Source organism: Sabethes cyaneus, chromosome 2, assembly GCF_943734655.1.
Source record: "Sabethes cyaneus chromosome 2, idSabCyanKW18_F2, whole genome shotgun sequence".
Classification (NCBI taxonomy): Eukaryota; Metazoa; Arthropoda; class Insecta; order Diptera; family Culicidae; genus Sabethes; species Sabethes cyaneus.
In genome coordinates, this window is record NC_071354.1 from 106,326,717 (window position 1) to 106,341,956 (window position 15,240).

Sequence of the window (15,240 nt, forward strand, 5' to 3'; positions counted from 1 at the left end):
CATTATTTTCATGATTTTGATTCTGGAACAAGAAATTGTGTCCTTTTTCTAGCGTCGGGTACGGCTGGTTTTTAAAATTGTTAGTCTAGGTAACCTAGATGGAACCTACCTTTAAAATAATCAGAGATATACATGGATCCGCCTTAAAAATCCAAATCTATGTACGTTTGTTTATGAGAAAATGGCTAACAAAATTTCTATTAGACTTGAATTGACTCCGGTGAAATAAATAAAATAGGCTAAAATTCATTACTTCAGTACCTTGAGTGAAAACTACTATGTTCTGGGTACTACCATATTTACATATATTCAGATTTGGTAAATTTTGGTTAAAATCAGATTTGGTAAATTTCCAACAAAAAATTACAGACATTTAACTTTGCCACATTATAATCTAATTAAATATATTAAATAAACAATATGATTGGGTGAATGTCTCTTGGTCATTACTGTGAAAGTTAATCAATATCCAGTTTTCGGAAATTTCCATCAACTCCAAATATTTCCATGGCTGTTTTCGGTTTGCCAGGTCTTTTTCCTTCATCTACGCGCCGCGTCACTTGTTCCTCCAGAAAATAGTCCTTAACCTCAATTAACCTGCGATAATATTTATCTGAAAAATAAAATGTATTTAAATTCCAGGCTCACGTAATATAATTAACATTCCAAAATACCGATCAATACATCGCGACTCTCTCCATCACCTCCGCAATCACTTGGCAAGCATTCTTTATTAACATACGGATGCATTTGTTCATTCGAAGTGTGCAGAAACAGAATGTCAAGCAATTCCTTTTTCATAAACGGTTTAATTAGCGCCAATATGGTATCCATGAAAGGAACTATGTTAGTAAAATGAAGTCCTTTCAATCGAATTGGCATGGCATCTTGTAGATAGTACAGAAAATGTTTGATTGGTAAAACTCCCAACCGTGCGACATGACCAAACAATACACCTTTCATGTCTATAACTATTCTGTATCCCGTAGCAGGACCTTGCTCCAAAAAGTGAAGATCGATCACATAAATTATCCTAAAAGTAGAGATCAACAAAAATCAAGATCAAGAGAGATAAATAGCAGAATAAATTTTACAGTTTAAAAATTTCTGCCATATCGAAATTTGAAGGATCGAAATCCCTTAAAGCACCGTAGAATACTACACATCCTTCTTTGGTTCGCTGAGGAAAAGCCAATCCGTGTCTAGAAATAAAATAACAAAAAAAAATTATGAAAATGTATAAAATATAATAAATACTGTACTAAATTACATAGTGTTCATAGCTTTCTTCGTTCCTGCGTTTGTCACATCTCTATTCGCGAAGAACATGGGCACATGGGTCCTGCACGTATAATAGGCTTCAATTGTTTGTTTGGTAGCTTCCATTTTAAAATAATTTGAGTGTAGAAACAAAATCCTCTCAAGCTCTGCAAAATAAATACGTAATTCAGATTGACGGGGTTTTCTCAAGTTTTTAGCTGAACGCCGAGTTTACTCACAGCTATTGAATAGATAATACGATTAAATCCATATTTATATCCACATTCATTGATTGTCTCATGTTTCATCGATATATCGTTACTGTAAAACAGCTCAAACTATACCAGGAGAGCTTAGTACTTTTTTAAAAATACTGACTTAATCTTCCACAAGTGTGTTAAGTACTGTATGAATTTCGGCAAATTGTAAATTTTTAATTTATTTTTACGAAATTTTATATATACATTTTTTATTCATCAAACGCTCGTTCACGTAAATTTCCTGGTTGATGGTCCCGGTTGCAATAAAAATGTCGCTTTTCAAGAAATAGGTACTGAAAGCCTACCAACCCAATTCACGTTTGTGTAAAATACGCGTAATTTTGAGCTTTCGAAATTCGTACCTTGTTTAGATTAGAGAAAAAAGTATAAGGGTCCATGCCTAGTGGCACGGGCGCAGGCTTGAAGTAGGACTACGCATGTAGAGCAATTCGTCTCGCAATGCCAAAGCCGGTGATTTTTGTACGAATTTCATATAATAGATTCCCCAGTTGCGCAGTAACGGAAAGTTTACTTGCGCTGTTGTATTTTGTACAACACCTGTGAACCGTTGACTTTATCTCGGAAATCTAGCAATAAATAAAATTACTGTTTTCAGTAAGGTTCATTCGCAGACAAATGGTGGAAAAAGTTCCATAAGTTTTTCATCAAGTGGCATTAGTATTCGAGAGAATTCTGTTACGTTTCAGCATGCCTATCAATCGGAGTCGACGCGAGTAACGAAAGGTAAAGGATTGTGTTCTTACATGTGAGAAATTCATAATTTCAACTCTTCAGCTAATTTAAATAGTGGACCTGCAAAGGTCCGTTTGTTATTCTCGAATTCTCATTCTGACTTGTGGTGTCCATTGTCTATTTTCGTCCATCAGATAGGTTATTGGTATGTGGATTAATAGTGGGAATACTGTTTATGGGACAAACGCTACTGGTAGGATCTGTAATCAAGATAGACTTTTATATTTATGATGTTATGAGTCGCAAGCTAGCTGCCTGCCGATGTGTCTCCAACGAAAGCCGGCGACCGACTGATCACGCACACCGAGGCAAAGCAAACAATGTTTCAAATACAACCTTTAAAATTGCCACGGATGTGCATGTTACTCGAAAACTGGCTGTCCGATGCGTCGCAAGCTAGCTGCTGATTGGTGTTTCGCCAACGAAAGCCGGCGACCGACTGATGACGCACACCGAGGCAAAGGCAAACAAAGTTTCAAATACAACCTTTAAATTTGCCACCGATGTGTCTTGAAAACTGGCTGTCCGATGCGTCGCAAGGTAGCTGCTGATTGGTGTTTCTCCAACGAAAGTCGGCGACAGACGGCGACGCACACCGAGGCAAAGGCAAACAATACACAACCTTACAACCTTTAAAATTGCCACCGATGGGTCTCGAAAACTGGCTGTCCGATGCGTCGCAAGCTAGCTGCTGCTGGCTGATGTTTCGCCAACGAAAGCCGGCGACCGACTGATGACGCACACCGAGGCAAAGGCAAACAAAGTTCCAAATACAACCTTTAAAATTGCCAATTTGCCACCGATGTGTCTCGAAAACTGGCTGTCCGATGCGTCGCTAGCTAGCTCCTGCTGGCTGATGTTTCGCCAACGAAAGCCGGTGACCGAAGAAGGTAAGGAAAGGAAGTTTAACCCATAGCTCATCTCGTATATATTTCTATCATCCGTGTTAGGGAAGCACTGACGTGGGAAGGCAAAAAAATGCAAATAATGAAATATTAAATATTCGACTCATATTTTCTCAATTATTAAACGTCTGCTAGGGAAACATGTAATCTACTGTGTTGCAATGGATTTTTTGAAAAATTTCCAATCGATTGATACCAATATCTCTAGAATCTGTTGACGGATGACTGAGTTATAAGCGTGCAAACCATAACCACTTTTCGTTACATGTTCCCTTTTCCTTTTTCTAAAGCGCACCCCAATATAGAAATCAAAGAAGTAGTCCTACTTCAAAAATCTCCTCGGGGCCCAAAAGCGACCATATGGCCTCTGAGAGGCATAAGACGATCGCCAATCGCTATTTTGTCTACTGCTGGTCTTTTTGGTTAGCGACATAACATATATCACCTCCGCAATTAGCTGAAAAGCCCCTCTTTGGAAACCGGTTCCGGATTCATGGTGTCCCTCCTGATCCGAATGGTGCGCAGCATAGCTCGTAACTGCAGCAAAGTAACTAATATGACCATAGTTGAAGATTTGTTAAAGAAAATCAACATGTTTCAAACAAATTTCAAATATTTAGCAACATTATCTAGAAAAGCCATGTCGCAGTCTCCCAAGGAACACCGGAATAAGTGCGAAACCACGTGGCATATGGCCATGATTTGTAGATATTATGAAAATTGAAAGGATTTTCGAAAAAATTCCCAAATTTGGTGCGAAAATATTAAGAGATAAAAAATTACGGACATTTAAGTAAATTTTCGGGTGTTAAAAGTGATGTAGTCCTTTGTCCTTAAAGGGATTAAGGGGAAATGAACAGTCATTAACTTTTCGAATTTTGGAAGCAGGTTTTGGGTGCAAAACAAATGCATTTACCGCATTCGTCTTGCTAGTCTAAACACGGAGAATATATTTTCTTGATCAGAATATTTATTTCAAAGAAAAAAACTGCTTTTGAAAAAATTGCTTCGCTCACAAAATCAATGATGACTCATTTCTCCTTAAGGTGAAACGGTGCTGAATCCAACCATGGCCGGAAAAATGGCGCCCATGTGTGGCCACAACCTCACATGGGCGCCATATTTCCGGCCATGTTTGGATTCAGTACCGTTTCACCTTAAGTCGACTTAATTTTGATCGTAACACCCTTTCCTTATCTCACGGCCACTGCGCCGCGGATCATAAACATGAATAATTCTGATGAACAGACATCCATCTGGATTGCATTTGCAATGACTTTCTAAGAATGAGATTCTTTAAACATTTCTGGTGCTTAAGATAAGTTTTGAATTTGTGTATTTTACCTAGAACCATAAAGTTTATACAAAATTTGCTGCATATATAAATTCACAAAATTTTATTTGTATTCAATGAACCCCAGCTGGGTCTACTGACAAAGACTAGAAATTAAATAGGTACTATAATATGTGTTTTCCTTACATTTACAAAAAATTGCGAAATTTGTGAAGCAAAACTCAGAAATTGTTGAAAATCTTTAATGTTTTGGAAGACCGCTTTATGCTATAACGAAGCTAAGTGAATAATGGAGCAAAAATTGTTAAGTTCATATGCAAAAATAAACTATTTTCACGGGATCATTCATGAAAACTGACCCACGTGAGAGCAACGCTTCAGCAAATTGTTTTGGTACCAGCCTTGGACCTTGCCACTGCCATTAAATAATAAACCGAAAATAGCAACGTATCTCGCGTAAAAACCGTTGAACCGTTCAAAAAACTACATTATCACCATGATCTGTCATATTTATTCTTGAATTCAGCTCATATGTTAGTTGATGATTGCCAACAAATCAGTCAATTAACTCCAATGATTTTACAAAGCAAGTTTTTTTACCGCACAATTAATTGCGAAACTGTTCGAGTAACTGTTCATAAGCGCTATTAGTCAGTAAGCTAGTTCAATCTAGTACAAAGAAAAATGTTTTTAGAATACCCGAAGAAGTTTATTAATTTTTTTTATTACATACTATCACAGCAGGTACCACCAAATCAAAATGTGCATATCCTTCTATCCTAAGTCCGGAACATCTGATCTCCATATAAGCAATTGTTCACTTCAGTCAATATCGAGTTTTTTGAAGTTGCCTTCCATGCCGAAGATGGAACCGGAATCTTTAGGTTTGCCTGGTCTTTTTTCTTCTATGGCCTTCTTCTTTTCCTCTTCCAACAAATAATCACGAGCATCCAACATATGCTTGTTGAAGTTCTCTGCGAATAAAAAGGGTCAAAAAATCTTTATGGACATATTAGGATTTTCTCTGGTACCTCTAAGTGTCATAAGTGATCCAGCATTTCCTCCCAATTCCGTAATAAGACAATCTTTTTGCACGAATTTATACAAACTCTCATTGGTACTATGAAGATATAGTATAGCCAGTAATTCTTTTTTCATAAAAGGTTTGACCAGCATTAATATTTTATCGATAAATGGTACAACGTTTGCCAGATGAATGCCCTTCAATCGTACTGGCATCGCTTCTTGTAAAAAGTGCAAAAATTTTTTAACCGTTCCGATCGAAAGTTTCGTGACGTGGCCCATCGTGACACCTTCCATATCTAACACGAACGTGTATCCATGTACCGCGCCATTTTCCCGTTGAACCACTTCGGCGATCATCGTGAGGCTGTTGAATATAAATAATGCAATTATTAAACAGATTTAAAATCGTTCAAGATATACAGATACTAACAATTTCAGCGTCGATTCGAACGAAAACATTGTTGCATCGCTACTAAGCAATTTTCCATATATTACCGTATACTTATCTTTAGTTGGGATAGATAACGGAACAATAGCTCTGGAAGATCAAAAAAAATATTATTGCCTAATGGATTTAGTTCGGACTCGGAACATTTTACACCAAATCCATGACTGTTTTTAGTTCATGCGAAGTAATGTCGCGTTCAGCAAAAAATTCTGGCACATGAGTGTGACACGTATAGAAAGCATCGATCGTTGTTTTCGTGGACTCAATCCGGTGATAATTTGAATGCAGAAAAAGTATTATCTCCAAATCTGTAAGATTTTCATAAAGTTTAGTGTTAGTTATGCGACGGTGAATGGTAAAATGTTCTATGATATATTCAAACGAGAAGAGTACTTACACCAAAGCTAACAGTAACAATCGAGAACTGTAATACAAGTTGAAATTGTGCTATTTACCAAACCTTATACAGTAGAAACATCACAACGAAAGACACATATAACACCACTAAGGATACTCTATCTACAACATTGAATAAATACTAAGAATATACCAAAGCAATATACACTCTGTCACACGATGGTACGGTAATGGATAGCTAATGATAGAATTTTATGAAAATCTGGTAAGTTTCATTTGAAAGATGATAGTAATTAGACCCGATCAGTTGGTTCTATCAAAAATATTACAAAATTGTAGCTCAAGTTGATATTTCTATCAAACTTTGTTGTAAATGTGATAGAAAAACTTGCGACACACAAAATGTTCTACCAAGATTCTATCTCGTTTTGTTATTTATAACAGTCTTTGTTACAATTTGGTTATACAACAGGACAGAATGCTGATTTTTGTAACTCAGCTTGATATAAACTAGATCAAATTATATCATAATTTGATATATTTGTGATATGCTTAGAGCAAATTTTGTTACGACTTTTGTTATTTTAACTACTAACGAGCCTAAGTTTATAACAAAACTAAAAGGAGTTATTTAGAACTCATCCTGGTATAAATTTGATATTTTCATTTGTATTTATAACGTATTTATTATATTTTTAACGACGCCCAAACTACTAACTAGTTTATTGGACGCTTTCTATGCAGACTTCAGAATTAATTTTTGCATCCCATCTTATCAATTTTGCTTTTTATTCCAGGCTAATCACTCCTAGCCATAAAACAAATAAAAAAGTATCGCAATCCGTCGAATGCTTAGCATTTATCAAAACATGTTTAAGATTCCTGTAGGTATGTTAACGATTCTGGGAAAAAGATTATTTTCCGTGCTTCCAATATCACAGAGAAAACTGAAAGCATTTCCGGATGCTTTTTTAACAGTTCGAATCTTAATTTGAAGCATACAACATGCAAATGTTAATTTCTAGTACATTTAACAATTTAAAAGTGTTTCAGTAAAATTGATAGCAGTCTCTAAAACAGAGTTAAAGCACAGACAAACAGACGGGACACTCGCGTTAATTCCATCGTCCAATCAAAAACCACTCGTTTTCCAAAAAAAGCATGTTTCGCAACATGGCCACACGGCGGCGCGCGAGTGTTGCTTCGAGTTTTCAGTATAAAACCATACAAATATAAAAACCCTTCAGCATAAAACCCTGCAAATGCAAGCTACTCCGCAACATGCATAACAGAGGGGGCTAGTGTGCAAGCAAAATGTGTAGGACGATTGGTTTTAAAGGATTTTCTTCTGTGTCATGTCAGTTCGTCAGTGGTTAAAGCTTTCTACTTTAAATTTCAAAGTAGAATCGGTTCGTCATTTGCGTTATATAAAAAAGTTTCCTCGAGTGGTAGGAGCGGATTCAATCCTCGAAAATAAGCGACACGTCAAAGTCACAGTTAACCGCCATTTCTCTTGCATAATTGTCGGATTCCTGAAACCTATTATTAGAATGATAAACCTTCAAAAACAAAAAAGTTCGGTTAAGAATTTCTGTTGCTTCAGAAACTTCGTATGAAACCTTGCTGCTTCATCGAAAGATGAATCTGCTAATTCCTGATTTTCAAGAGATTCAAAAATATCACCCGAAACATTTCTAAATAATTTAATAGCGTCGATACGATTTTCCCATCCCGTTTATCTGAGTGTTTGAATTATTAAGTTTTGTTGCAATTAGGTTTTCATCAGATAAATCAAGATGGTAATTTTGTAGTACTGCCACTAGAATTTTTTTTAGCGGTGTACAAATGGAAAGCTGAGAATAGTGTGGGTGTATGAACCATGAACTTATAGAGATCCGCATAGTAGATCTTGCGAAAGCCGAGGGAATACGGTGGGCCGGTCACGACGCAAGAATGCCAGACGACTGTGCAGTAAAATCTGTTCTTTCAATACCTCCATGACCATTAGGAATAGAGGGACCCCACGTGCTAGGTGGCTCGGAGCCGATTTGCTTCTGTCGAGATGGTCAACGAATTGGCGACCCAGGACCGTAGCTCAGGTCCAAGTACAGCGGAAAGGAACTCTAGACACAATACGAGCCGTCCCGGCTCTATGCTGCTAGGTGGATAGTTTTATATTCGCGACGTATTTATTTAATGCTCCACTTTTTTAATAAAGCCGAAATGGCGCCCCCTCAAAGTGATGTTCCAAGCATCTGCTTGTTTTACTTAAGGGAAGCGCCGGCCCTGATTAAAATCCTGGTTTCGGTCTAAATGTTCAGACCAAACAGAAAAATGTTTCCGGTGTTGGAAATCTAATTTTATACCGGACTAAAGCTATAAATTTATACAGCGTGTAACAGCGATACAGCGGTACCATAATTACGAAGTCTCATAAGATCCTAGGGTTTGCGGACGACGTTGTGCTGTGGAAGAAGCGTACACGCATAGAGGAAGCTGCGAGGATAGGGCTTATCACAAATTCTACAAGAAAAAAGTATCCAGCTTTTTACGCGCTATAATGATGGCCGCTATAAATTGTGTTCGTAATATTCGAACAATCTTTTTGACAACTCTGCATCCATCAAAACTGGGCACTCTTCTCATGTACGGCAGTGTTGCTCTTTCTTTCGTTTACGCAAAAGAAGAAGAGCAATAGTTTTGTTTACATTTCGCACATTTTTGCTCTCCTTCTTTGACGTAAAGGAAAGAAAGAGCACGGTAGTGTTGCAAGAGAAAAGTGCCAGATTTGATGTATGCAGAGTTGTCAAAAAGATTGTTCGCATATTACGAACACAATTTATAGCGGCCATCATTATAGCGCGTAAAATGCTGGATATGGTGGCTGGTAGAAAGCGTGGTAGCCTTTTGGGTGTTGGCATTGCGGTTTTGAAGTGGTCGAGCCGTGAAGTAAAAAGGCGGATAGCGGCTGCCAACAGGGCCTTCTATGGATTACGTAGCCAGCTGAGGTCCCGTAGCCTGCAACTCCATACAAAACTCGCGCTCTATAAAACGCTAATTCTCCCAACGGTACTCTACGACCACGAAATGTGGAAGTTGAGAGAGAGTGGCCGACGAGCTCTTGGCGTTTTTGAGCGTAAGATCCTGTGATTAACTCTTGACGGCATATTAGACGAAGGAGTGTGGCGCTGGCGCATGAATAATGAAGTACCGTAAAACGGGGTAACTTGCAACAGTTTTCAACTATGAGTGCATGTAAGAATCTATTTGTAGTACATATGAGGACATTTAATTAATACAAAGTTATTAGGTCTAGAATAGAACAATTTCAAATATTGAGAAAAAATATGCGATCAATATAGGCTGTTGCAAATATGCAAATGATAATCCGAAAAAAATGATGCCGAATGAGAGACCAGCGAAAACAATATTTAGCAGAGAACCCGACAGAGGCCGACGACTTCGAAGCAGACCCCGTACCCGTTAGATGAGCGCTGTTGACAGCGGATGTTAGGGGTGATTGGAGAGCGGCAGCCCAAGAGCGAGTAATGTAAAGACGGTTCCTGAATTCGGCATGGATTCGATAAGGGGATTGTCGCCGAAAAAGTAAAGTAAGTAACAGCGATACAGTTGTTTTAAATATGGCAGCTGTGGGTGGAGTGATGTTTGACAGATAAAAACAACAACAAAAGCCGCTGAAAAACTATAAAACTATAGCCATTTCTTCTAGATTCTAATTCTATTACTTTCTTCTAAACCGTTTCTTTTAAGTCTAAGTGAAGTTTAAACATTCAAAATATATTAACCAATCCGTTTTAAACTAAAATTGCTTCGATTTTATCGTTTGAAGTTGAATATGAATTTCTTATATCTGTCACAAACAGATGAAAGGCGAAATCGAACTGTCGTTTGGTTTATTTTTATCATACAGTCATACAGGCACAGTAACTGCCGATTAATGCATGAGTGTTACACTAATTGAATGATAAAATTGTACTAATAATTTAATCAATTATTGGGTGATATTTAAACGAAACTTAGCAGCTAAAGCTAAATGACCAATAATTTGTGAGCCCATGATTTTGGACAGAATGCACACCCTTTTGTCGATTATTGTGAATCGATTTGCAATAATCAGTTTCGCTGTTCCAAATTTGGTATAATTCTAATCTAAATATAGACCACCCTAGAAAATGCCCTAAGGGGGCTTACTTGAATAGTTAGCTGTCAACGCATCGAATTTTGTCGTTGCCGATATGTATTTTTTCTCTACAATGTTTGAGATCTTATCTTTCAAATTCAAAATAATAAATGATATTGTATATAGATAATCATTAAGAAATAAGATTTTTAAAACTCAAGCCTAAATGCTATTTTGGTCCTATGGTCATCAAATTGATATCAAATTTATTGACAACAGTAAATAGAGTTGAAATCATGTATAAACATAAACAATATTTAATGTGAAATTCGATTCGATTCTGCAAATTTCAAAAGCAGTTTTTTTGTTTGAAACAAAAATTCTGTTCATGAAAATATATTCGCTGTGTTCAGATTAGCCAGAGGAATGCAGTGATTACATTTCTATAAACAGAAGCCCGCTTTTCGGCCCAAAAACTGCTTCCGAAATTTGGCTTTCCGACTAAAAGTTAATGATAGCTGACTTCCCGTTAAATACGAAACACAAGTAGGTATGGTGTGAACGGTTTGTGTGTTCTGCTTCGGCTGTAGTAGGTTTTTAGCTCTAATTTTTTCAACGTTTGATGAAACACACGAAAAAGCATATTATGCTAGTTTCTTTTGCTGGCCAATAATTTTCTTTTCTATAAAATTTAGCTCTCTCAATTTTTTTATCAAGTTGAAGCTTGATCCTTTTTGGTAATATAAAAATAGGGTATGTTGCTGCTTCGTCGTAATTGCCACATGTATACATGTGCGCTAACTTTGTAAACATTATTGTGATTTTTAGTTCGGACGGTGAAAAATTTTGATAAACGGATTTTAAAACGGTACGACGAATTTAAGATATAAAGTCAGTTGCGTAATTTGAAAAAAATGCTTTAATAATCGCTTTTTAGTGAATTCAAAGGGTACGGATCGGAAGGTAAGTGTGTTTGAGTCAAATCAGCAGCAGAACTATTGGACTATTCATTAAATCCACCTAATAAATGATGAAAATTGGAGTGGGTTTCCCTACTACGACGTGAATTAGAAATAAACCCTAACTCTAACTATAAAAGCACAGTCCACCCCCTCCCTCAGGGGGCTGCCACTCGAAAATTGCTTGGCACCGACAGTATGAACAAGCATTCCAAAGTCTATTTCATGCCTGGCCGCTGCTAATTTGGTTGAAGTCGTTTGCCGGTTAAATCTTCATTAATAAGCATGAGATATTAGCAAGCAAAATTATCAATTTTATTATAGGTAATACATTCACTGATCGTCTTACCCACACTAGCAATTGTCCATTTCATCTCGTCATAATACATATTTTTAAACCGTTCACCATTTTTCATACGCAAATAAAATTATCTATTTTTTCAATGCAGACGTTATTTGAAAATGTATCAAATCGAAATACTTGATGTTATGGGATGGGTAACATTTTAGAAATCAACCACTCAAAAAGCTAAATTTCGACGACATAAAAGTTGCATCCGCATGCAAAATCACTCCCAATTTTCAGTTTTTCTGTACGTTATCAAAATTTGAAAGTTCTAAATGATAATAAGAACGTTCAGACATCATGAATCATCATGAAGGTTAGTTGCCCATCAAAATTTACGAATTTTAATGCGATTGTCGATTTACAGAATTTTAATGTTTAGCTAATAAAATCAACCACCTATCCGTCTTACCCACAGTTCTCCTACAACCTGTTCTGTGTACTTAATTTTTTTCGAGTATCTTTTGTCATTAGTATCTGTAAAACAACGACACATGACCTTGTTAATCAGAATTGTCGCACTCGCGGGTCACTTTTAAGAATACTTAACTGCTTCGGTACCAGGCAATTATCAAAAAACAGTAGAGAAATGTACTAATTGATTAGTACGAAATATACTAATCAATTGAGATAGGAAGATCAAGAAATCAGTTTCAATGAAACCACCAGCTTATGTCCTTTTGTAGCCATAGTAGTTACACTTCTTTAACCACGAGCTACGGTATCACTAGTGATCGAAAAGCAAGCCCACTGGGACTCAATTTTGTAACGAAATTATAGCTTTTCCAGGCTGAAATCATCAAACTCAATCACAGGGCATAATTATTCGTAAAAAAATTGACAAAATTTAGGAAAACGTTGCGAATAATCTCTTAACCGACAAGTTAATAGGCAATTATAAGGCAGCAGCAATTGCTTTCCTTTGAATACGATGACATTGGAGTCATTAAATGTGAATCACCCTGACTAGATAGTCTATGTGTATAGTTTGCAACACGCCTAACTTATGTACTGATCTCCAATCAGCGATCTCGCTCGTGAGATAATGTAATAAAACCGCCTGGGTTGCTTTGAATACTACGCGAACATGTCTAACTAACAAAATGTACTAAAATAATGTAACAGAGATGTACTGGAAGTAAAATAGCAGCGAAAAGCTTAAAATCCCCGACTACAAGCTATAAAGAAACATTTAATCGAATGGTCTCGAATGTGAGATGTACGTGCATATGAAAATGGAGTCTGTTACATTAAAATATAAACATTATAAATATTACAGGTTACGAAAGAATATACTTAATAGAAACTGTGACTGATACAAAAGTTTATATCATCGATAGCGCACACATTATAGTAAATATTCATTATAAGCAAAATAGTAAAGTTTATGTGAAGCGTGAAAGTAAAGATTCGGACAGAATAGTATTATTTAAGCAAAATCTTTTACTATTTAAATGAACAATCTATTTGCGTGTATGCGACACGTTACATGAACCAATAGAGAGACATCGACAAATGAAATTTAAAACCATACAACGCTACACTTACAATACAATTCAAAATTTGTCACAATTTGATAACTTTCAACGTACCAGTAATTTTAGGAAGATGCGGCTGCTTTTCCATCCATTCGCGAATCTTTTGCACGTCCTCCCGTTTGAGTTCCGGGAATTTTTTGTACTCGTTCTCAACATCCGCCAGTTGCAGTTTTCCCATGATTAGCACTTGTTTTGCTGTGATAAAAACGGTAGAAAATAACCGAGGCACGCACTATAAAACTCTTGAAAGAAATTCGTGCAATCTCAGACGCGGTCGCAGGTAGAATGCTGGCTACTGGAACCTATCGCGTTTGCCGCGAGCTTATTCAGCACGTGTGTAAGGCGAGCTGGGGATTGCGTACCTGTACCTATTCAGCAATGATAATCTACTACATAGCAAAAACCTTGCTCACCTCCCTACCACGGCACAGCAAATGCACTCTTCCAGGTGATACTTGCTAAATCATTTTATCGCCGTTATTATCATCATTACAGTCAGATTGATAGCATTGACCTAACGAAGTGAACCAGGCGTAGTAATCGATTGGAATATTTGTGGATTTTTCGCATATTTATGTGACTAAAGTCATGAACACGAAATTTTTTACTTAGGAGTCTACTGTATTTGAACAGTTGATTTGTTATTCTTAATAAATTTGATATTTTTTTAATAAATATTAGGCTCAATTAAGTTTCTTTTACTAATCCAGGACCCGTTTCTTGCCATAAACCTTGCAGCAGATGATTATTAATTGGAAATTGGTTATTTTTGGCTATACATCACTCCAATATCTTAGTTGATATCGAGGCAACACTGGTCTAACAAGATGGGTATCGTATGTTCGAAACTCGTCGGTGAAAGACTGTTACAGTCAAAATAAATCGTAGCACTAGACCCGCAAGTATCATACATCATGTTTGTTCGTGTCATAAACATCTTCTACACTTAATTTAATTTATTAGTTAATCTTCAACATATAGAACATTGCAGACATAAAACTTAAAAATAATTAAATACTACAGATTCTTTGCCAAAACACATTTTTGACAAACCAAAATCGAACAAGTAATAAATATCATAAAAACAACTGCGACAACTTGATCCTCCCAGTTGGCTTCGAAGTATGACGCTGACCTAATAAGCCAGTCGTCGAATGTTCGAATCTCAACTAGAAGAGGCTGCAATTGTCCTGCACTCTAACAGCTAGCTGCGAAGTCTGTCGTATAAAAACAGAAGGTCACGTTTCGATAACGGAATGCAGCACCTAGGCTTTGCTTTTTTAAAACGACTGCAGCAAACTTCCAGCGGATTATTCATTCCATTAACAGTTCGATGAGGCAATTGTCGAAAAAACTCAGTTTGGCGCATTACTCGGGATGGTGTGTAGTTTGCTCAATATATCCGCACAGTCGATGTTGCCTGCCAGGACGTCGAAAATTATCATACGTTGCAGGAATACTCGCCTACTTGGCAACGTTGGTAGGTCGATCAGCATGCAGCAACTTTCATACGGTGGTAGGTTTATCCTATCCCTCTAGCCAAGATTCCGGAGAGCGTAACGAATAAATTGCCTTTGTACACGTTCGATTCGGTTGATGTGGACTACATGATAAGGTGCCCACACTTGCACTCCGTACTCTAGAACACTGCGAACACGAGCGAACAATACAGGGTCTTCAAACTGTAGATCTTACTGCAGAAATACTTTGTATTTCTTTTCAGGAACCCCAACATTGTGTATGCCTTAGCCGTAACAGCAGAGGTGTGTCCTTCACAGTCGTCTTACGTCTGGTGAATGATATTATGCGGCATTTGTTCACTTTTGCTTCCATTCCGTTCAGACTGCACCAATGCACTTCCCCTTGTGAGCTACCCCTCCGTCCAAAGACATGGAGAGCTATGATTCCTTCTGTCAAATTTTGCTCAGAGGTGAACTTAGGTTAGGATGTTTG

The 15,240-nt window shown here is 37.1% G+C and overlaps 1 protein-coding gene across 1 annotated transcript; it reads right to left on the reverse strand.

Annotated features, from left to right (window-relative positions):
• Positions 1-458: 458 nt before the first annotated feature.
• On the reverse strand, positions 459-13,519 carry LOC128735817 (uncharacterized). The gene is made up of 9 exons (XM_053830303.1): positions 13,342-13,519; positions 6,098-6,254; positions 5,929-6,036; positions 5,504-5,862; positions 5,324-5,446; positions 3,505-3,715; positions 1,095-1,202; positions 675-1,033; positions 459-613 (listed from the first exon to the last, which is right to left on the reverse strand). Exons 1-9 carry the CDS (start codon positions 13,463-13,465, stop codon positions 459-461), a joined length of 1,704 nt encoding a protein of 567 aa, XP_053686278.1. The 5' UTR covers positions 13,466-13,519.
• Between the last annotated feature and the right edge of the window lie 1,721 nt (positions 13,520-15,240).

Bases quoted from the DNA above. Each gene is read 5' to 3' on its own strand.
- LOC128735817 (XM_053830303.1), bottom strand. From the start codon at position 13,465: ATGGGAAAACTGCAACTGGCGGATGTTGAGAACGAGTACAAAAAATTC. The intron at 6,255-13,341 runs GTACGTTGAAAG...AAAATCTTACAG, and splicing joins GCATCTTCCTAAAATTACTG to ATTTGGAGATAATACTTTTT. The intron at 1,203-3,504 runs GTAGGACTACTT...TTTTATTTCTAG, and splicing joins GCCCCGAGGAGATTTTTGAA to ACACGGATTGGCTTTTCCTC.